At 38.4% G+C, this 21,712-nt stretch overlaps 1 protein-coding gene across 3 annotated transcripts in view; it reads left to right on the plus strand.

The window, feature by feature from the left end:
• ADAM10 (ADAM metallopeptidase domain 10) overlaps positions 1-21,712 on the plus strand; it is a 143,529-nt gene that overhangs the window by 21,104 nt on the left and 100,713 nt on the right. For all 3 annotated transcript variants that reach the window (XM_070797490.1, XM_070797491.1, XM_070797492.1), the window contains exon 2: positions 17,067-17,217. In XM_070797490.1, coding sequence (XP_070653591.1) covers positions 17,067-17,217 — 151 coding nt within the window. The remainder of the gene's footprint in view (positions 1-17,066; positions 17,218-21,712) is intronic.

Below are 21,712 nucleotides of genomic sequence, written 5' to 3' on the forward strand. Positions count from 1 at the left end.
GGTTTGTGTTTAATCTCTCAGTCATGTCTGACTCTTTGCAACCCCATGGACTGTAGTCCGCCAGACTCCTTTGTCCGTTGGGATTCTCTAGGCAAGAATACTGGAGTGGGTTGCCATGCCCTTCTCCAGGGGATCTCTCCAATCCCGGGATTGAACCTAGGCCTTCTGCATTGCAGGCAGATTCTTTACTGTCTGAGCCACCAGGGAAATCCCGTGGGTCTGTTGGGTGTATTAAATGAAAAGCTGTAGAGCAACTACTAGACTTGGCAAGATAGCAAGTGCTTGATAGCAAGATAGGAAGTTTTAGTTATCATTACATCTAATTTATAAACATTGTTTAATCAACTTAAGCTTATCTAGTCAGGATATATGTGTGTGTGTGTGTGTGTGTGTGTGTGTGTGTATATATATATATATTTGTACATAGTAAACTATCAGTGTCCATTTAAAAAATTGAATACTTTCTACAAATAAAATAGATATATATATGCCCCTTGCTTCCAACTAAAGCATGGTTCCTCCGCACTGCCCGCACCTCTGCCCATCCGTATTGCACACGCCCCGTGCTCACTTAGGAACCAGGCTGTTGCCCCCTTCTGTGCTTGGCTGCCCCCTCAAGCCAGATGCTCCCTGGGTTCTACAACTTCTGTCCAGCTGACCAGCCTTCATGGAGACACTAGGGAGCGGGAGGAGGAGAGGGAGCCCTTGCAGGTGTCCTGGGAGGGACAGATCTGCCCTCACCCTGTCCCCCCAGTTCACCCCACAGGACCAGCCTCATGCCGCATCCTCCTGTGCTGGCAGTCCTGGTTACCCAGCAGGAGATTCCCGCACCTGGACAAGGGTGGCCTCCTCTCCCCAAGCTGAGCCCCCAACCCTTTGCAGGAGCCATCTCTGTCTGAGGGTTTGTGGGGTGGGTGGGCTCTGGCAGGACCCTCACCATGAGGTGGACCAAGGACACTGCTGCGGGATGGCTGCTAGGAGATGGCCCGAGACTGACCTGGCACAGAGCGGGAGGGTCTACTCAGCAGTGACCACTTCCACTGCTCCAGAGGGTCCCGGCTGTGTGCAGGGCCGTGCACACTCCACCACCTGGGGCTGGATGTGGCCAGGAAGTGCTGCTCAGAGCCAGGGCACCGGCTGCTCCTCTGGTCCTGCTCTCCCTTCACCTCCAAGCCACCACCTTTCCTCTTCCCTCCAACACGATGGAGACTCCGAAGCATTCTTCTCTCTGCTGTGCCAAAGCTGGTCAGAGAGGGAGAGGAGGGACAGGAGTGAGGGGCAGTACAAGGCCAAGGGGCCAGCTCACCTGACCCGTCACAGGGACAAATCTGATTTATTTATTTTGGTTAAAAAAAGTAACAAGGACAACTTGGCATTGCATTTGGCTTGACCCATAAAAACTGAGTTCTCTTTGGAAAAAAAAAAAAAAACAGTTTTTTGGATATATAAACAAAAGTTTATAGTTTTGGATTTTTTAATTTTTCCATTTAAAACTGAAAATGTGAAGCTTTTTTTTTTTTTAAAGCAATGTCTTTTAGCCTAGTTTTCATGTGAATTTTAAAATACTGCATTTCTAAAATAGGAATGGGAAGAAACAATCTTAGCATAGTATTATGAATGTATTATATAATGAAAAGTAAAGGCTAAAGTCAGGAACAAAGTAAAAATGCTCTCACTGTTATTCAATGTGGTTTCATAGTCTTAGCTAGTGTAGTAAGTTTAATAAAAAAGAATTATAAATAGATGAATAAAAAATTTAAATATGAAAAGCAGAAGCAAAGTACCAACTATAAACATACATATATACCATATATATAAACACATGCCTTTATTCATATTTGCGTGTAAATATTAACGAGGGGGGGGCAGTGCTCCTGAATCCCCTAGGGAGGCACATGGATCTCAGGGTTAGAAATCCTATTGTAGAGGAGGGGAAAAGATGATTATAACCAATCACAGTAATAAAGCTGAGTGCTTAAGTAACTTTCTGTAGATTTGGTACCTGTTTTGCAGTGCTCTACTTGTTCAGCTCTGCCATTGAAAAGCAGTGATAGAAAATACATAAATGAATGAACATAGAGCTATTTTGAGAAAACAGGTGACCAGTTCAAACTGACCTTTGGGCTTATAGTTTGTCTACCCCTGTATTATATTATTTGGGAGCTTTTTCTAATCAGTACATTACCTGTCACATCAGGTAAAGTATTTCTTGCTTAAATGATAGAACCGGTTGTACCTGGCCCTAATGATATACTGTTAAAGGCTTAGGTTAAAGCAAGCACATAGAAAAAGAAGGATATAGCTGCTGGTAGAAGTTAGGGTATTTCTGTATAGAGAAAAGCTGCAGAGCTTCTCAAACTTCCATATGCATACAGATCATTCTGGGGATCAGGTACATCTGGGTAGAACCCGAGTCACTTGGGGATCAGTAGATCTGAGACAAGCCCAAGATTTTGTATTGCTAACAGTTCCCTAGGAGATAACCCAGGCAGCTGATTCCTGAATCACAGTATGAATAGCAAGGTATTATGTGTGACAAAAATGCAAAATACTGTACACAGAAGAAGATTTAGTTCTGTAAGGACAAACATTCACAAACACAAATTTCCAATCTCAGTGGTAACAGTCTGATGAGTAGTAGGCTTCCAGGTTTTCTTTTAGCTTGTTAGCTTAAATGTTTAATTGGACCTTTTGTACTGCCAAGAAATTCTTCAAAATGGTCTAGTAGCTACTTCTCAGCTGATACTTTTCCTTGATATTTGGCTTCCCCCAGTGTTCTTTTCATACTTGGGATCACCGATTGTCATTTAATCTTTTATTTCCCCCATCTTTTACTACTTATGTCTGTCATATTAACAAAAATATAGTTACTTGTGAATAATGAGTCATTGTAGGATGCTTCATAGCTTCTTGAAGGTCAGTAGAATGTTCATTGTATTTTTTTCTCAAAGGGGAGGATTAATAAGTTGGACTATTTTGAATTGTATTAGATTCTGGATTTTTTTTTTTTTTTTAAGTTTCTAACCTTGGGAAAAAGTAAAAGAAAGGCCAAATACCCAACATGCCTGCCACTTCGACTCACTGTTTTTCTTTTAAAAAATTGTAATTAGCTTGATTTTATATTTTATGAGGTATAATTTCCATAAATAAAATTCAGCAATTAATTTTGAGAAAGGTATATAGTGGTATATAACCACTGCCATAATAATAATTTAGAACTTTTACATCAACCAATAAGGTTCCCTTGTGTTCTTTGCAGTCAATTCAAAATGTTTCTCATTTCCCTTTTGATTTCTTCTTTGATCCATGGGCTATTTAGAAATGTGTTAAGTTCCCAATATTGGGGACTTTTTCCAAATATCTGCTACTGATTTAATTGCACCAGGGTATGTTTTCTAGAAGTTTTACTTTCGTTTTAGGTTTGAAGAGTTCATTAACAAAAGAAACCACTCGTTACACATATAAACAATTTCAGTTTTTTTCTAGAAGATTATTTAACTTAATTTCTACTTTCAGTCATTAAGAGAAAAGAAATGGGCTTCCCTGGTGGCTCAGATGGTAAAGAATCTGGCTGCAATGCAGGAGACCTGGGTTTGATCCCTGGGTCGGGAAGATCCCTTGGAGAAGGGAATGGCTACCCACTCCAGTATTCTTGCCTGGAGAATTCCATAGTCAGAGGCTACAGTCCATGGGGTCACAAAGAGTCAGACATGACTGAGCAAATAACACTTTCACTTTTTCCAAAAGAAAAGGAAAAGAAACAATAGAAGTAATAGTGCATACATCACCGAAATGGATCCTCATTCAGACTTGAATAATGCTGGGAAGTCCCTCATTAAAAGCAATGTGGAGTCCCAATTGGGAAGGGGTCCTGGGCTGTATGCTCACCCCTTGGGTGAGGCTTCAAATTGCTGTTTCAGTGGCTCCTTATAATCACAAGCCGCAAACTGCTTTCATTAATGGTTTGCGCGCAAAAATCCTTCTCTGGTTTTTACTTTACCCTTTTTACAATGATGTTTACTTCACCTTGTGAGTCATAGGCTTTCTTTAGACCCAAGGGGGTTGGCCAGACCTCCAGGGGCTCAAGAATTCTAAGACCTACTCTTTTTCTTATCTAAAGTGCTACCTGACTTGCTGTGCTTGCAGACTGGGATGGTATCTGGGCAATGTCCAGGCAGGTTAAAAGCGAGTCAGAGGCCTGTTCTCTTGCTTCTGAAGCCTGAACAAGACTTCCTTCATTTTAATTTCACTAACAGAGTCAGAAAACATGATCTATGATCTCAGCCTTTAAAAATTTATGGAAATACACTTCATGGCCTAGAATTGAGGTCTGTTTTGGTAAATACACCATGTGCCTGTGAAAATACATACTCTATGATTGGGTGGACTATTTTATAAAATGTTAATTGAGTCAAATTGCTTAATAGTGTTCAGTCCTTATTTTTGTCTACTTGTTCAGCGAGGAGTGTTGTGATTTCCAGGTATAATTACAAATTTGTCTTTCAGTTCTGTTAGCTTTTTGTTCACATAGGTTTAAGCTATTATGTGAAGCAGATTTAGAACTGAAATGTCTTTTTTTAATCCGTTTCTCTCCTTTTTTGGGTTTGTTTTGAAGTTTACTTTGACAGTGCTATAGCCACTCTAGCTTTCTTGGATTAGGGTTTGGATGGTATAATTTTCCCATTTTTTAGTTAACTCATCTGTACCTTTCTTGAAAAATAAGAAAGTGACTTTCTATCTTTTAATTTTGTTTAAATCATTAACTTTTAATGTAATTATTGATATGATTGAGTTTAAAACTACCATCTTACTGTTTGTTTTCTGTTCCATTTGTTCATAAGCCCTTTTTTTAGCCCTTCGTTGTCTATGTTTTTTGGGATTAATTTGCTTTTAAAAATGATTTAATCTTAACTCTGTTATTGGCTTATGTAATGTACCTGCTTAGTTATGTATTTTTAGAGGTTGTTCCTAGGGTGTACAGTATACACCTGTAACTTGTCATTGTGTACCTTTGGATAAAATACCACTTCTTTTACAGTGTTCTTTCATTTTTCCTCTCCTCCATTGTGCTGTATTATCATACATTTTAATTCTATGTGTGTCATAACTGCCATAGCACATTGTGTGTTTTTTAAACACAATCATTTAACTTTGAAAGAGGTTAAAGAATGAGAAAAGAAATCTTTTTTATTTTCTCATATAGTTATTGTTCTTGGCACTCTTCTTTGTGTCAACACAGGTTTCCAGCTGGTATATTCCTTCTGCCTGAAAACTTCCTTTGACATATCTTGCAGTGTAGGTCTACTGGCAGTAAATTGTCAGCTTTGATGTCTGAAAAAGGGTTCATTTCACCTTTTTCCCCCTTCATCTTCATTTATGAGATATGTTTCACTGGGTATGGAATCTTAGGTTGAGAATTTTATTTTGGTAGTATTTCAAACATGCTGGTGAGTTACCTTCTGAGTTATGTAGTCATGCTATCATTTGTACATTCATTCTTCTATATGTAGTGTGTCTCTTTCTCTAGTTCCTTTTGTCCTAACCCACCAGCTGATTTTAAGGTTTCTTTTGTCTTTAGTTTTTAACTATTAGCCCATGATAACTGTTTCAATTTCTCTCTATGTTAATTCTGTCATCTTTATAGTTTCTGTTGCTAATGTCTGACTTCTTCATCCAACAGTATGAGAAAAAGGTGTTTTCCTGAGTCTTACTGGATGCAGTTCATTTTTGATTTTTACTTTTTTTGTGTTTGATTTTGTCTTGCCTTTAAACATAGTCAGATTTTGTTGTTATACAGTTAAACTACTTGGAGTCAGTTGAATTCTTTGGAGGAAGTGCTTTAAACTTTGTTAGGGTGGATCCCAAACAGCCTTTAGTCTATGGCTAATTTTGCCCTGTGAATAAGATGATGTTTTCCTGAGGGCTGTACCCAGTGCTCCGTATATTACAGGTCTTTGTTCTCTGGATGGTGGGAATATGAACACTTCCCAGCCCTAACTATATAAACTTTCAAGATTGTTCTGCTTACTTTTTTTGTGGTTTATTTTTCTGGTCTCGGATAGTTGATTCTCACATGATCAGATACAAATTTGCCAAACATGTTAGGGGAACCCTTCTTTAGATCTCTGAGCTCCCTTTCTGTTAGCTTCCTCTTTGGCACTCTGGCCCACGAATTCTAAATGCCTGGCCTCTCTATCAGCACGTTCTGTTTGGTTCCTGTACTCTGCATATTGACTTTAAACTGCTTCCAGGTAGTTAAGTTGGGCCAATTGTAGATCTTACCTCATTTGTTTATCCTCCCATGTATTTCATCAGGTTTTCTGAATGTTTATGGTGGTAGGTTAGATTTAGTTCTTCTTCATGATAGTCAGAAGTGGAAACTGATAGCAATTTACATCCTTTTTCTGTCTCATTGAGAATCACTTCAGTGAAAATTATGCATGTCATTTTACTCCTAAGTACTTCAAAATACATCTCCCCAAATTCAGATTATTTTCCTACTATATAACCACAGTGTTTTTGTATTGAAGAAAATTAACAAGAATTCCTTAATATCATGTAAGTCTGGTTGATTCTGGTTTGTTCCAGATCGTTTCCAGATGTTTTTGTTTCCTTCTCAATTGGGTTTTTTCTCTTTTGCTTTTTCTGTTTTTATTGTTGTTGTTTTTTTTTTTTTCGTTTTTTTTTTTTTTCATACGTTTTGCCATGTTTGTGGTTGTGAGGCTCTTCTTTGTTCTTTTGTTTTTCCTATGATATAATGTGGGTAAGTTCTTTTTTCTTTGTCTCTGAGACCAGTGTATATTTTTTCTTTAAGTCATAGTTTGAGGGGCTCATTATTTTCTGTTTTACCTGCTTTTCTGCAGATCAGGAATCATGATCATATACAATCTGTCTGACAATTCCAGGGTTCTGTTCTCTTGAAATTTTTCAGTATCTTAATAATTGAGATAAAACATAATTTCACAGCATTTAATTGGGAAAGTTAAAAATGCTACCCAGGTACATACAATTCTGATTTGCAGAAAAGTAGGTAAAACAGAAGAGAGAATTTCTTTAAAAAGTGAATTTTGCAGCTAGGGTCAGCATTAGGAGTTCAGTGTGCTGTGCTTTTCCACTTTCTCATTAAGAGTATTCTGTTTATTTCCTTGGCTGCTTGTTTGAAAGATTATACCATTAGGTTATATACCCTGTGTTCTATTAGTTCACTGACTCTCTTGATAATAGGAAAAAAAAACAATAAAGCCTCTGATTTGCAGCATTTCTAACTTCAGTAGTATAAGTACGAGCCACCAACATGTCATTGAACAGAGTTGGGAGGAGAATTGAGCCTATATCAGTCAGCTTTAACACACACTTGATTATATCCTTTTCGTATTTGGTTTTAGTTCTTGAGGATTTTTTCTTAGTGTGGGAGGGCTGCTTTATATATATATATATATATACACACACATATATATATATATATATATATACATACACACACATATATATGTATGTTTTCCCCCATGGTTCCCCCATTTTCATTAAGTATTAGAAGGAGAAATAAGATAATACAGTTTCATTCAATACGTTCCTTTGTTAACTGTGCCTAAATACCATTATTTATGTGGGATCTTAGTTCTCCAACCAGAGATTGAACCCAGGCCTTGGCAGTGAAAGTGTCAGAGTCCTAACCCCTGGCATGCCAGGGAATTCTCTCATTTAGTACATTGTTTTCAATAACTTAAAGTATTACCATGATCATATCATAAATACTGATAGTTAGGCATAGTTAACAAAGGAACATAGGTCTGATAATGAAGTGGACTTGTTAACTGTATGTACCTGGGTAGCATTTTTAACTTTCCCAATTAAATGCTGTGAAATCATATTTTATCTCAGTTATAAAGATTCTGAAAATCATTACTTAGGTCCTTTTCAAGCGCAAGTAAACATTATGTTGCTTTATAAAATTCCTGTGTGTGTGGGATAGAGAAAAGATGACTTCCTTTAATGTCTCCCTGAAGTGTTCTATTCATGCAAATAATTGAGCCGTTATGACATGTGCTTCCCTAGAACAGCCACAGTTACTGTTTTAAGTTATTAAAAGTGGCAAAATACATTATCTGCACTGTGATCTAAAAAGTCAACTTTTTGGTGCTAAGAAAGGAGTGGGAGAAGTAACTTTACAAAGCTAAGATTGTACTGTGGCTACTCAGTCCACTTAAAAGAAATATAACTTAGTGATCCTACTTTGATTTTTTGAAAAATATAATTTATTTTTTGTTGCACTGGGTCTTCGTTGCTGTACATGGGCTTTTCTCTAGTTGTGGTGAGCAGGTACTACTCTTAGTTGTGGTACACAGGCTACTCGTTGGCAGTGGCTTCTCTTGTAATTGTGGCATATGGGCTTAGTTACTCGGGGGCATGTGGAATCATCCTGGCCCAGAGATCGAACCTCTGTCCCCTGCATTGGCAGGCAGATTCTTACTGTACCACCAGGGACGTTCCCCTACTTTGATTTTTAAAACGGAAGAAACTACCCTAAAGTTCTCTTAGTAAAACTTCCCCATTGTTGATTTTTTTCTTGATGTTTTCTCTTATGTGGGTTGTTTTTAAAAATCCGTGTATAAATGTAAAGATATTTTTTAGGAATATGGAACATACATTGATACAATGTATGATTCTGTTATTTAGTCCTGATTTTTAAAAGTTCCATACCAGGAGGCTTATTTTCTCTTATACCTTGGCTTCATTATATTTTCTTTGCTAGTTGTAAGGTAGCTTTGAATTCTAGTTTTGGACTACATTTCGGTCACCTCTCTTGAGAACAGTGCATTCTAAAGTATGATGAAGTGACTCAGTAGTTTAAACTGAGTGGTCTTTTCATGCTACCCTTTCTGCTAAGCAGTTTACTTGCATTTAAGGTATTCACTGTTGCCTTTATTTTACAGATTAAAACAAAACAAAAAAACTCCCTGGGGTTTAAAAAAGTTAAATAGTTACCGGATCATGTAGTCATGGTGAGGAAATGTCAGAATTCAAACCTAGTTCTGTCTTTATTCCTGAATCTGTGGCCTCAATTTGTGTAAATAGGTCTCAAAGACAAGTGTGAAAGGAGGAGGAAATGGAAGGGGAGCAGAGGGAAGAGATGGTGATAACTGTGAATAATTTATTGAGCCTTTATTGTATGGTAGGGACTTTGCTCGGAGAAGGCAATGGCATCCCACTCCAGTACTCTTGCCTGGAAAATCCCATGGATGGAGGAGCCTGGTACACTGCAATCCATGGGGTCGCTAGAGTCGGACATGACTGAGCGACTTCACTGTCACTTTTCACTTTCATACATTGGAGAAGGAAATGGCAACCCACTCCAGTGTTCTTGCCTGGAGAATCCCAGGGACGGGGGAGCCGGTGGGCTGCCATCTCAGGGGTCGCACAGAGTCGGACACGACTGAAGAGACTTAGCAGGGACTTTGCTAATTGCCACATATGGCTTAAATCATTTGATCATTGTAACAGCCTTAAAAGCAAGGTATTCTGCTGCTGCTAAGTCGCTTCAGTCGTGTCTGACTCTGTGCAACCCCATAGATGGCAGCCCACCAGGCTCCCCCGTCCCTGGGACTCTCCAGGCAAGAATACTGGAGTTGGTTGCCATTTCCTTCTCCAATGCAGGAAAGTGAAAAGTGAGAGGGAAGTCGTTTAGTCGTGTCCGACTCTTAGCGACCCCATGGACTGCAGCCTACTAGGCTCCTCCGTCCATGGGATTTTCCAAGTAAGAGTACTGGAGTGGGGTGCCATTGCCTTCTCCACAAGGTATTCTACTTCTCTCTATTTTAAGGATGGGAAAATGAAGCTGAGTTTTCCATTTGATCAGGAAAACAAGCTAATAAATGAAAGTAATGGGATTCAAACCCAGGTAATTTTTTTATCCTAACAAAGTATTATGTACCATAAAATTTATAATCTTAAGCATTTCTAGTGTACGGTTCAGTAGTATTAAGTATAGTTACCTTGTTATGCCATCTCCAGAACTTAAACCCAGATGATTTAAGAGTTTGTATCTTTAACCATGAAGTGACTAGCAGCTGATTGTGTAAGCAGAAAATTTAGTGATGAAACATTTAGGCTTTATGCAATCCATTAGGTGAGAAACAATCGTTTTTAAGACACTGATCTCCAGGTGGTGAATGACATGATCCCCAAGAGAGGGGAAACAAATGAAGCGAGACCTTTGATTGTTTCAGCTTTCTGCATGGAATGAATTTCCATCTATAAGAGGGAACCTAGGTGGAGACCAGCAAACTTAGAGTTGTGGAGATGGAATTGGACCAAAGCAGCTTGTTTGCAGACAGAATATCACAATGAAGGGTGCTGCATAGGGAGAGAATCCTTGAGATCTGCAGAGGGTTCCTCTGGAGTGTTTGGTAGAGTATATTTGATCAGTGTATATATGTGGGGAAACTGCCTGAGGCCAGGGAAAGAAACTGTGCCCCATGCTCACATAGTGCCGGAAATAGTGCTTGTTCGTACCCGCCAAACTGGAAAAATGCATGATCTGTGGAGCATTGGATAGAGTACTCAAATATGTCTTGCCCCAGTAGTAGGGGAAATTAGCCCTACATTGAACACTGCTGCAGACTCATGTAACGAATCATAAAGGGAAGACCCAAAAGGATCAAACTGTTTCCAAATACCTTTTAATTTGTCCTATTAACAAAGCCTAAGAATATTTATAAGAATACAAAAAGTGTTCCAGCCACTGCAAGGGGAAATTCACAGCATCTACCATCCATTCAGTGCAAGATTATGAGACATGCAATGAAGCAGGGAAACACATTCTCTAACGAAAAGAATAAGCAATCAATTGGAACCAACCCATAACTGTCGTGGGCATTAAAATTAGCAGACAAGAACATTAAGAGACTTGTTATAACTGTATTTCATATGTTAAAAAAGTTAAGTAGAGACATAAAAGATATAAAACAGATGCAAATCTAACTTGTACAGATGAAAACTAACAATGTTTTAGATGGAAAGCATACCGGATGGCATTAACAACAGATTAGACATAGAGAATATTACTGAACTGAAAGACAGCACTAGAAGCTGTTCAAAATGAAACAGAAGAATTTTTGATAAATATGAGAATACCCATCAGTGGGCTCTGGGAAGAATTTGGTGACCTTAATATACTAATAATTGGATTCCTTGGGTATGTGGGGGTGGGGAGAGTGAAAAAAATTTTGAAGAAATAGTAGTTGAAAAATTATAAACCTACAGGTCCAAGAAGTTTACTGAAACTAAAGCTTAGTAAGTATGAAGAAACCAGAGCACATCATAAGTAAATTGTTCAAAACCAGTGTTAAAGAGGAACATCTTAAAAGCACTAGGGAGGGAAAAAACATTACCTTCAGAGGAGCAATGGTAAGGATGACAGATTTCTTATCAGAAGGAATACAGGTGAAAAGATAGTGGAGCAACATTCAAAAAATACATTAAAAAAACCCAAACCTGTCAGCCTGAAATTCTATGCCCAGTAAAAATATCTTTCAAAAATAAAGACGAAATAAAGACTTTGAGACATCCAATATCTGGAAAAGCTTCACTAGCAGAAGAAATGTTAGAGGGAGTTATCCAGGTAGAAGAATAATGATACCAGATGAAAATACGGATTCACACCAAGGAATGAAGAACCCTGGAAATGAGAAGTAGAGATTCTTTTCTTGTTATTTAAATCTCTTCAAAAGATAATTGTCTCTTTAAACCAAAACATTAACAGTGTATTGTGGACTTCATCAGATATAAGTAAATAAAGTATGTGATGACAGTAGGAGGAGAGGAATGAAAATACAGTAATGTCAGGTTTTTATACCTGAAGTGCTATAAGATCATTTGAAGGTAGAGTAAGTTAAAGATGTTTACTTAAAGCAACCACTAAAATAACCAGAGAGTTTTGGTAATAAGCTAGTGAAGAAATAAAAAGAGAATCATAAAAAAATAATTAATCCTGAGAAAGGAGAAGGAAGCAAAGAACAGATGGGACAAACATAAATAGCAATATGATAGACTTAAACTTAACCACATTAGTAACTACTTTAAATGTAAATGATCTAAACACCCTAATTAAAAGATTGGACAAAAAAGCAAGACCCAACTCTATGCTGCCTACAGTGAACTTGCATTAAATACATAGGCACAAATAGGCTAAAAGGAAAAGAATGGAAGAGAAAGAGACCATGCTAATCAAACAACAAAAAATACTGGGAGTGGCTATATTAATACCAGACAAAGTAGATTTTAGAACATAGACTATTACAAAGAATAAAGAAGATCATCTGAAAATGATAAAGGAGTGAATTAATCCAGAAGGCACAAAATCATTAACATTTATGTACATAATAAAGTGAAAGTGATGTTGCTCAGTCGTGTCCAACTCTTTGCGACACCATGGACACCAGGCTCCTCCGTCCGTGGGATTTTTCTAGGCAAGAGTACTGGAGTGGGTTGCCATTTCCTTCTCCAGGGAATCTTCCTGACCCAGGGATCGAACCCAGGTCTCCCGCGTTGTAGACAGACACTCTACTGTCTGAGGCACCAGGGAAGTCCTATGCACATAATAATAGAACTTCAAAAATCAATTAAGCAAAGAACTGCCAGGAGAAATAGAAAAAGCCGTAATCATAGATGTCAGTGCCTTTCTGTTAGTAATAGAACAGGTAGGTAGAAAATCATTAAGGATATAGAAGATTAAACAACACTGTAAACCAACTGACCTGGTTGTTGTTTATGTAACACTGTACTCAATATGTGCAGAGGTTGACGTTTCTGGAATACTCATCCGTTAACAGTAGAATATACATTCTTTTCAGCTGTGCATGAAACGTGCAAGGATAGACCCACATTCTTGGTCATAAAATAAATCTCTGTATTTAAAAGGATTGTCATACAAAGTATGTTCTCTGGGTAGAGTGGAATTAAATTAGAGGTCAGTAACAGAAAGATAACTGAAAAATTCCTCATATTTATTAATAGAATCTAAATAACAGGCTTCTAAATAGCATATGAATTGTAGAAGAAATTAAAAAGGAAATAAGAAAGTATATTGAAGAGAATGAAAATGGTAACACAGCATAACAGAATCTGTGGGATGCTGCTAAACAGTATTAAGGGGACACTTACAGCATCTGGGTAGTAAGTAGAATAACTGAATACAGAAGTCTTAAATCATTGTTGTTCAGTTGCTCGGTCATGTCCTGCTCTTTGAGACCCCATGGACTGCAGCACACCAGGCTTCCCTGTCCTTCACTATCTCCTGGAGCTTGCTCAAACTCATGTCCATTGAGTCGGTGATGCCATCCAACCATCTTGTCCTCTGTCGTCCCCTTCTCCTCCTGCGTTCAGTCTTTTCCAGCATCAGGGTCTTTTCTCATGAGTCAACTCTTCCCATCAGGTGGCCAAAGAACTGGAGCTTCAGCTTGAGAATCAGTCCTTCCAATGAATGAATATTCAGGACTGATTTCCTTTAAGATGGACTGGTTTGACCTCTTTGCAGTCCAGTGGACTCTCAAGAGTCTTCTCTAACACTACAGCTCAAAAGCATCAATTGTTTGGCACTCAGCCTTCTTTATGGTCCAACTCTCACATCCATACATGACTACTGGAAAAACCATAACTTTGACTCGACAGACCTTTGTTGGCATAGTAATGTCTCTGCTTTTTAATACGCTGTCTAGGTTTGTCATAGCTTTTCTTTCAAAGAGCAAGCGTCTTTTAATTTCATGGTTGCAGTCACCATCTGCAGTGATTTTGGAGCCCCCAAAAATAAAGTCTGTCACTGTTTGCATTGTTTCCCCATCTATTTGCCATGACGTGATAGGACCAGATGCCATGATCTTCGTTTTTTGAATGTTGAGTTTTAAGCCAGCTTTTTCACTCTCTCTCACTTTCATCAAGAGGCTCTTTAGTTCCTCTTTGCTTTCTGCCATAAGGGTGGTGTCATCTGCATATCTGAGGTTATTGATGTTTCTCTCTGCAATCTTTATTCCAGCCTGTGCTTCATCCAGCCCGGCATTTCGCATGATGTACTCTGCATGTAAGTTAAATAAGCAGGGTGACAGTATAGGGTCTTGACATATTCCTTTCCCAATTTGGAACCAGTCTGTTGTTCCATGCCCAGTTCTAACTGTTGTTACTTCTTGACCTGCATACAGTTTTTGCAGGAGGCAGGTCAGGTGGTATGGTATTCCCATCTCTTGAAGAATTTTCCACAGTGTTGTGATCCCCACAGTCAAAGGCTTTAGCATAGTCCATGAAACAGAAGTAGATGTTTTTCTGGAATTCTTTTGTGTTTTCAATGATCCAGCAGATGTTAGCAATTTGATCTCTGGTTCCCCTGCCTTTTCGAAATCCAGTTTGAACATCTGGAAGTTCTCGGTTCACATGCTGTTGACGACTAGCTTGAAGAATTTTGAGCATTGCTTTGCTAGTGTGTGAGATGAGTGTAACTGTGAAGTAGTTTGAACATTCTTTGGCATTGCCTTTCTTTGGGATGGGAGTGAAAACTTAAATCAATGGTCTTCACTAAAAAAAATAGAGCGATTTTACTTCAAGTAAGTGGAAGGAAAGAAATAGAGATCAAGTTGAAAATTAAAAAATAGGAAGCAGAAAAATAATGAAGGAAAATAAAAGGAAATAAAAGTTGGTTCTTGAGAAGATCAGTCAAATCAATAATTCTCTAGCTATCTTGATTAGGACCCAAAGAGAGAAGATATAGATTACTGATATCTGGAATGAGGGAGGTAACATTACTATAGATTCAGAAGATATTAAAAAGCATAATAAGGGAATATTATGAACAGCTTTATTTCCATAACTTAAAAACTTAGGTGAAATGGACAAATTCTTAGCAAAGGGTCAGTCAAGGAATGGATAACCAGAATAGCTGTTTATGTATAAAGTTGATGTCATTAATAACCTTTCACAAAGAAAACTCCAGGCTAAGATGGCTTCACTGGTGAATTCTATCAAACATTTAAGGAGGAAATAATACCAGTTCCACATAAATTTGTCCAGAAAATTGAAGAAGAGGTAATATTTTCAAAATGTTTTTTTATATTGATACTAATACTTGACAAAGACAGTCCAAGAAAACTACAGACTAGTGTCTCTCATGAACATACATAATAAAAATTCTAAACAAAATTTATCAAATCTAACAATATTATAAAACACAATATACTGTAGTCAAATGGGATTTATTTTGGTAATGCAAGGGTGGTTTAACATTAGAAAATCAACAGTTTTTTTAAAAATTGAAGTATAACTGATTTACAATGTTTTGTTAATTTTAGCTGTACAGCATAGTGATTCAATTATACATATATATATGCAGTCTTTTTAAAAAATTCTTTCCCATGTTTATCATAGGATATTGAGTAGAGTTCCTTATACTATACAGCAGGACCTTGTTTATCTCAGTATATAATGGTTGGCCTCTGCTCCCCTCAGCGCCCACTTAATCCTTTCCCTTCACTCCCCACCCTTGCAGTCTCAAGTCTGTTCTCTGTGTCTGTGAGTTTGTCCACATGTAAGTGGTATCATATGGTATTTGTCTTTCTTTTTCTGACTTAACTTCACCTACTATGATATTCTATAGTTCTATCCATGTTGCTCCAAATGGCATTATTTTACTCTCTTTTATAGCTAAGTCACATTCCATTGTATGTACGTACCACAGCTTTATTCATTTATCTGTTGAGGGACGTTTAAGTTGTTTCCATGTCCGTGTTCACTGTTGTGAATAGTGCTGCTGTGAATATAGGTGCACATGTATATTCCTGAATTATAGTTTTGAACAGATATATGTCCAGGAGTAAGATTGCTGGATCATATGGAAATTCTAGTTTTAGTTTTTGAGGAATCTCCATACTATTCTCCGTATCTGCTGCATCAACTAACATTCCTACCGACAGTGTAGGCGAGTTCCCTCTTCTTTAGCATTTGTTATTTGTAGACCTTAAAATTTTTTTTATATATTATTTGTTTTTGGTTTCACTTGGTATTCTCTGCCTCATGTGGGTTTTTTCTAGTGGTGGGAAAGTGGGGGCTGCCCTTTGTTGTGATACCAGGGCTTCTCATTGCTGTGACTTGTCTTGTTAGCACAGGCTCAAAGATATGCGGGCTCAGTAGCTGTGTTACACAGGCTCAGGGGCCCTAGACACAGGCTCAGTAGTTGTGTTACACAGGCTTAGTTGCTCTGCAGCATGTGGAGTCTTCCCAGACCGAGGATCAAAGTTGTGTCCCCTGCATTGGCAGGCAGATTCTTTACCTGCTGAGCCATCAGGGAAGTCCCAATAATTAGTGATGTTGAACATCTTTCCATGTGTCTGTTGGCCATCTGTACGTCTTTGGAGCAATGTCTGTTTAGTTCTTCTGCCCATGAGAATAAGTCAGTTTGATTTCACATATTAATAAACTAAAAATAAAAAAACAGTCATCTTTTAAAAAAATTATTTACTTATTTTTATTGCAATATAGTTGATTTACAAGGTTGTGTTAGTTTCAGGTGTATGTCAAAGTGATTCATTTATTCATAAATATATGTATATATATTTCAAATTCTTTTCCCATATAGGAATAGTTCCTAGTGCTATAGAGTAGGTCTTTATTGATTATCTATTGTAAGCATCTTAATAGATGTAGACAAAGATCAACATCTCTTCCTGAGTATAAAACTTCCTCAGCTTGATTAAGGACATCCTAGACAAACCTATGGCTAACATCAAACCTTGTGTGTGGTTAAAATTCCCATTATAATAAGCTTTTAGGGACTTTTCTGGTGATCCAGTGGTTAAGACTCTGCTTCCACTTGCAGGAAGCACGGGGTTGATCCCTGGTCAGGAAACTAGGATCCCATATGCTGTATGATGTGACCACAAACAAACAAACAAAAATTAACAACTGTTTATGAAAATAAAGTATTAAGATTGGTGAAACAGTTGTTTAACACAGAATAATTGTGAAATCATTTTAGAATTAGAATAAACCATAATAAGATATTAATTCAAACTGTTTATTTTTTGTAGGTCAGTATGGAAATCCTTTAAATAAATACATTAGACATTATGAAGGATTATCATATGATGTGGATTCATTACACCAAAAACACCAGCGTGCCAAAAGAGCAGTATCACATGAGGACCAGTTTTTACGGCTAGATTTTCATGCTCATGGAAGGTAAGTAAATTTATTGCTGATTATGTCTGAGGTTCCATTGTATTCAATGTATGTTAAGAGAGGAAATTTATACCTTTCATTTTCCTTCTCTAATGGAAAGGTCCCCATTTGTAAATTCAACCTACACTGGAATTTGGTGTGTACATTAGAAACGGTTTTCTTTTAAAACAGATTGGCCTTTTATATTGTTAAGGAAACAATCACATTTAAATGTTTTTAAGTTCATGAATCAGATCCTCAGTTGTATTATTAGAGGATATGTCTTTAAAGAAGAGTCTGTGTTTGTGATTTCCAACTATTTTTTATGTGTTTTATGGCCTATATGTCTATTCCGTGGTGCCAACAGTGAAGGTAGCTGGTTGTAGGCCATTGAATGTCATTTAATTTCTCATTAACTCAATTTTATCAGCTCTAAAATGACAACTTGTAGACAGATGACCTACTGTACTGCTTAATTCTCAGTATCGTTAAGGAATAAAGAGCAAGGGAGCCAAGGGAGAGAGGTAAAAATCACAATTATTTAGTGCTGTTGTGTTCCACGTACAAGGACATAGATGCTTTATATGTATTTTCTTATTTACTCTCTCAACATCCAAACAAGGTAAATCGTTTTATATCCAAGGAAACTTAAGACTCAGAGAAAATAGCTTCTTTAAAGTTATGTAGGACAGGGAGGTCTGTGCTGTGATTCACAGGGTTGCAAAGAGTCGGACATGACTGAGCGACTGAACTGAACTGAACTGAACTGAACTGAAAGTTATGTAGCACAGGGACTTCCCTGGTCCAGCAACTACAATCCCGTGTGCTGTATAGTGTGGCCAAAAAACAAGTTAATAGCACAGATTTGACCCAGACCTGGCTGACTCAAAACCCTGTATTTTTTTCTTTGACTGCTCAGTCGTGTCCCACTCTGTGCGATCCCATGAACCGCAGCACGCCAGGCCTCCCTGTCCATCACCAACTCCCGGAGTTTACCCAAACTCGTGTCCATCAAGTCAGTGATGCTATCTAACCATCTCATCCTCTCATCCCTTCTCCTCCTGCCTTCAATCTTTCCCAACATCAGGGTCTTTTAAATGAGTCCACTCTTCGCATCAGGTGGCCAAAATATTGGAGTATCAGTTTCAACATCAGTCCTTCCAATGAACACCCAGCACTGATCTCCTTCAGAATGGACTGGTTGGATCTCCTTGCAGGCAAGGGACTCTCAAGAGTCTTCTCCAACACCACATTTCAAATGCATCAATTCTTCGGTGCTCAGCTTTCCTTATAGTCCAACTCTCACATCCATACATGACGACTGGAAAAACCATAGCCTTGACTAGACGGACCTTTGTTGACAAATTAATGTCTCTGCTTTTTAATATGCTGTCTATATTGGTCATAACTTTCCTTCCAAGGAGTAATTGTCTTTTAATTTCATGGCTGCAGTCACCATCTGTAGTGATTTTGGAGCCCCCCAAAATAAAGTCTGAAACTGTTTGCACTGTTGCCCCATGTATTTGCCATGAAGTGATGGGACCGGATGCCGTAATCTCAGTTTTCTGAGTATTGAGCCTTAAGCCAACTTTTTCACTCTCCTCTTTCACTTTCATTAACAGGCTCTTTAGTTCTTCATCACTTTCTGCCATAAGGGTGGTGTCATCTGCGTATCTGAGGTGATTGATATTTCTCCCGGCAATCTTGATTGCAGCTTGTGCTTCTTCCAGCCCAGTGTTTCTACTGATGTATTCTGCATATAAGTTAAATAAGCAGGGTGACAGTATACAGCCTTGACAGGAGTACCTAAGTACTTTTTGTATCTAAATACAAAATCTTAAAGTATTCTTTGGTAGACACTCTGCTTTGCCCGCTATAATGAATAAACCTGTCCTTTTGTACTTTTTCTACAGGTGTGACCCTGATTTATTATTCACCTCCTAATAGGTTTCCCAGCTTCCATTTCATTTATCCTTAAAACTATTCTAAGTACTGCTACAAGATGACTTTTCCTTAAATGCTTCCTTTTTCATGTCAACTCACTGCTCTAGAGTCTTTAATTAATGATTGTTAGCCAGATTTCCTAGCTTGGTTATCAAGATTCTTTGTTCAGTTCACTTCAGTTTAGTTTAGTCACTCAGTTGTGTCCGACTCTTCGTGACCCCATGGACTACAGCACGCCAGGCTTCCCTGTCCATCACCAACTCCTGGAGTTTAACCAGTCTCATCTCCACTGAGTTGGTGATGGCATCCAGCCATCTCATCCTCTGTTATCCCCTTCTCCTCCTGCCTTCAATCTTTCCCATCATCAGGGTCTTTTCAAATGAGTCTGCTCTTCGCATCAGGTGGCCAAAGTATTGGAGTTTCAGGTGCAACATCAATCCTTCCAATGAGCACTAAGGACTGATCTCCTTCAGAATGGACTGGTTGGATCTCCTTGCAGTCCCAGGAACTCTCAAGAGTCTTTTCCAACACCACAGTTCAAAAGCATCAATTCTTCAGCGTTCAGCTTTCTTTATAGTTCAACTCTCACATCCATACATGACTACTGGAAAAACAACCAATAGCCTTGACGAGACAGACCTTAGTTGGCAAAGTAATGTCTCTGCTTTTTAATATGCTGTCTAGGTTGGTCATAACTTTCCTTCCTAAAGGAAGGAAACTAAACTAAACTAAACTGAAGTGAACTGAACAAAGAATCTTGATAACCAAGCTAGGAAATCTGGCTAACAATCATTAATTAAAGACTCTAGAGCAGTGAGCTTACATGAAAAAGGAAGCATTTAAGGAAAAGTCATCTTGTAGTAGTACTTAGAATAGTTTTGAGGATAAATGAAATGGAAGCTGGGAAACCTATTAGGGAGTGAATAATAAATCATGGTCACACCTGTAGAAGGAGTAAGTGTCTTTGAATTTCATGGCTGCAGTCACCATTGCAGTGATTTTGGAGCCTCCCAAAATAAAGTCTTCACTGTTTTCATGGTTTCCCCCTGCATATGCCATGCAGTGATGGCACTGGATGCCATGATCTTAAGTTTTCTGAATGTTCAGCTTTAAGCCAACTTTTTCACTCTCCTCTTTCACTTTCATTGAGAGGCTCCTTAGTTCTTCTTCACTTTCTGCCATAAGGGTGGTGTCATCTGCATATCTGAGGTGATTGATATTTCTCACGGCAATCTTGATTCCAGCTTGTGCTTCTTCCAGCCCAGCGTTTCTCATGATGTATAATCTGCATATAAGTTAAATAAGCAGGGTGACAATATACAGCCTTGACATACTCCTTTTCCTGTTTGAAACCAGTCTGTTGTTCCATGTCCAGTTCTAACTCTTGCTTCCTGACCAGCATAGAGGTTCCTCAAGAGGCAGGTCAGGTGGTCTGGTATGCCCATCTCTTTCAGAATTTTCCACAGTTTATTGTGATCCACACAGTCAAAGGCTTTGGCATAGTCAATAAAGCAGAAATAGATGTTTTTCTGGAACTCTCTTGCTTTTTCCATGATCCAGCGGATGTTGGCAATTTGGTCTCTGGTTCCTCTGCCTTTTCTAAACCCAGCTTGAACATCTGGAAATTCATGGTTCATGTATTGCTGAAGCCTGGCTTGGGGAATTTTGAGCATTACTTTACTCGCGTGTGAGATGAGTGCAATTGTGCGGTAGTTTGAGCATTCTTTGGCATTGCCATTCTTTGGGATTGGAATGAAAACTGACCTTTTCCAGTCCTTTGGCCACTGCTGAGTTTTCCAAATTTGCTGGCATATTGAGTGCACACTTTGACAGCACCACCTTTCAGGATTTGAAATAGCTCATTTGGAATTCCATCACCTCCACATGCTTTGTTCGTAGTGATGCTTTCTAAGGCCCACTTGACTTCACATTCCAGGATGTCTGGCTCTAGGTGAGTGGTCACACCACCGTGATTATCTGGGTCATTAAGATCTTTTTTGTACAGTTCTGTATATTCTTGCCACCTCTTCTCTTAATATCTTCTGCTTGTGTTCAGTCCATACTATTTCTATCCTTTATTGAGCCCATCTTTGCATGAAATGTTCCCTTGGTATCTCTGATTTTCTTGAAGAGATCTCTGGTCTTTGCCATTTTGTTGTTTTCCTGTACTTCTTTGCACTGATCACTGAGGAAGGCTTTCTTATCTCTCCTTGCTGTTCTTTGGAACTCTGCATTCAGATGGGTGTATCTTGGTATACTTTCCTTTTCTCCTTCGCTTTTTGATTCTCTTATTTTTACAGCTATTTGTAAGGCCTCCTCAGACAGCCATTTTGCCTTTTTGCATTTCTTTTTCTTGTGGGTGGTCTTGATCCCTGTCTCCTGTATAATGTCACAAACCTCTGTCCATAGTTTATCAGGCACTGTGTCTATTAGATCTGTTCCCTTAAATCTATTTCTCACTTCCACTGTATAATAGTAAGGGATTTGATTTTGGTCATACCTGAATGGTCTAGTGGTTTTCCCTACTTTCTTCAATTTAAGTCTGAATTTGGCAATAAGAAGTTCATGATCT

The sequence above is a fragment of the Bos indicus genome, chromosome 10, assembly GCF_029378745.1.
Source record: "Bos indicus isolate NIAB-ARS_2022 breed Sahiwal x Tharparkar chromosome 10, NIAB-ARS_B.indTharparkar_mat_pri_1.0, whole genome shotgun sequence".
Classification (NCBI taxonomy): Eukaryota; Metazoa; Chordata; class Mammalia; order Artiodactyla; family Bovidae; genus Bos; species Bos indicus.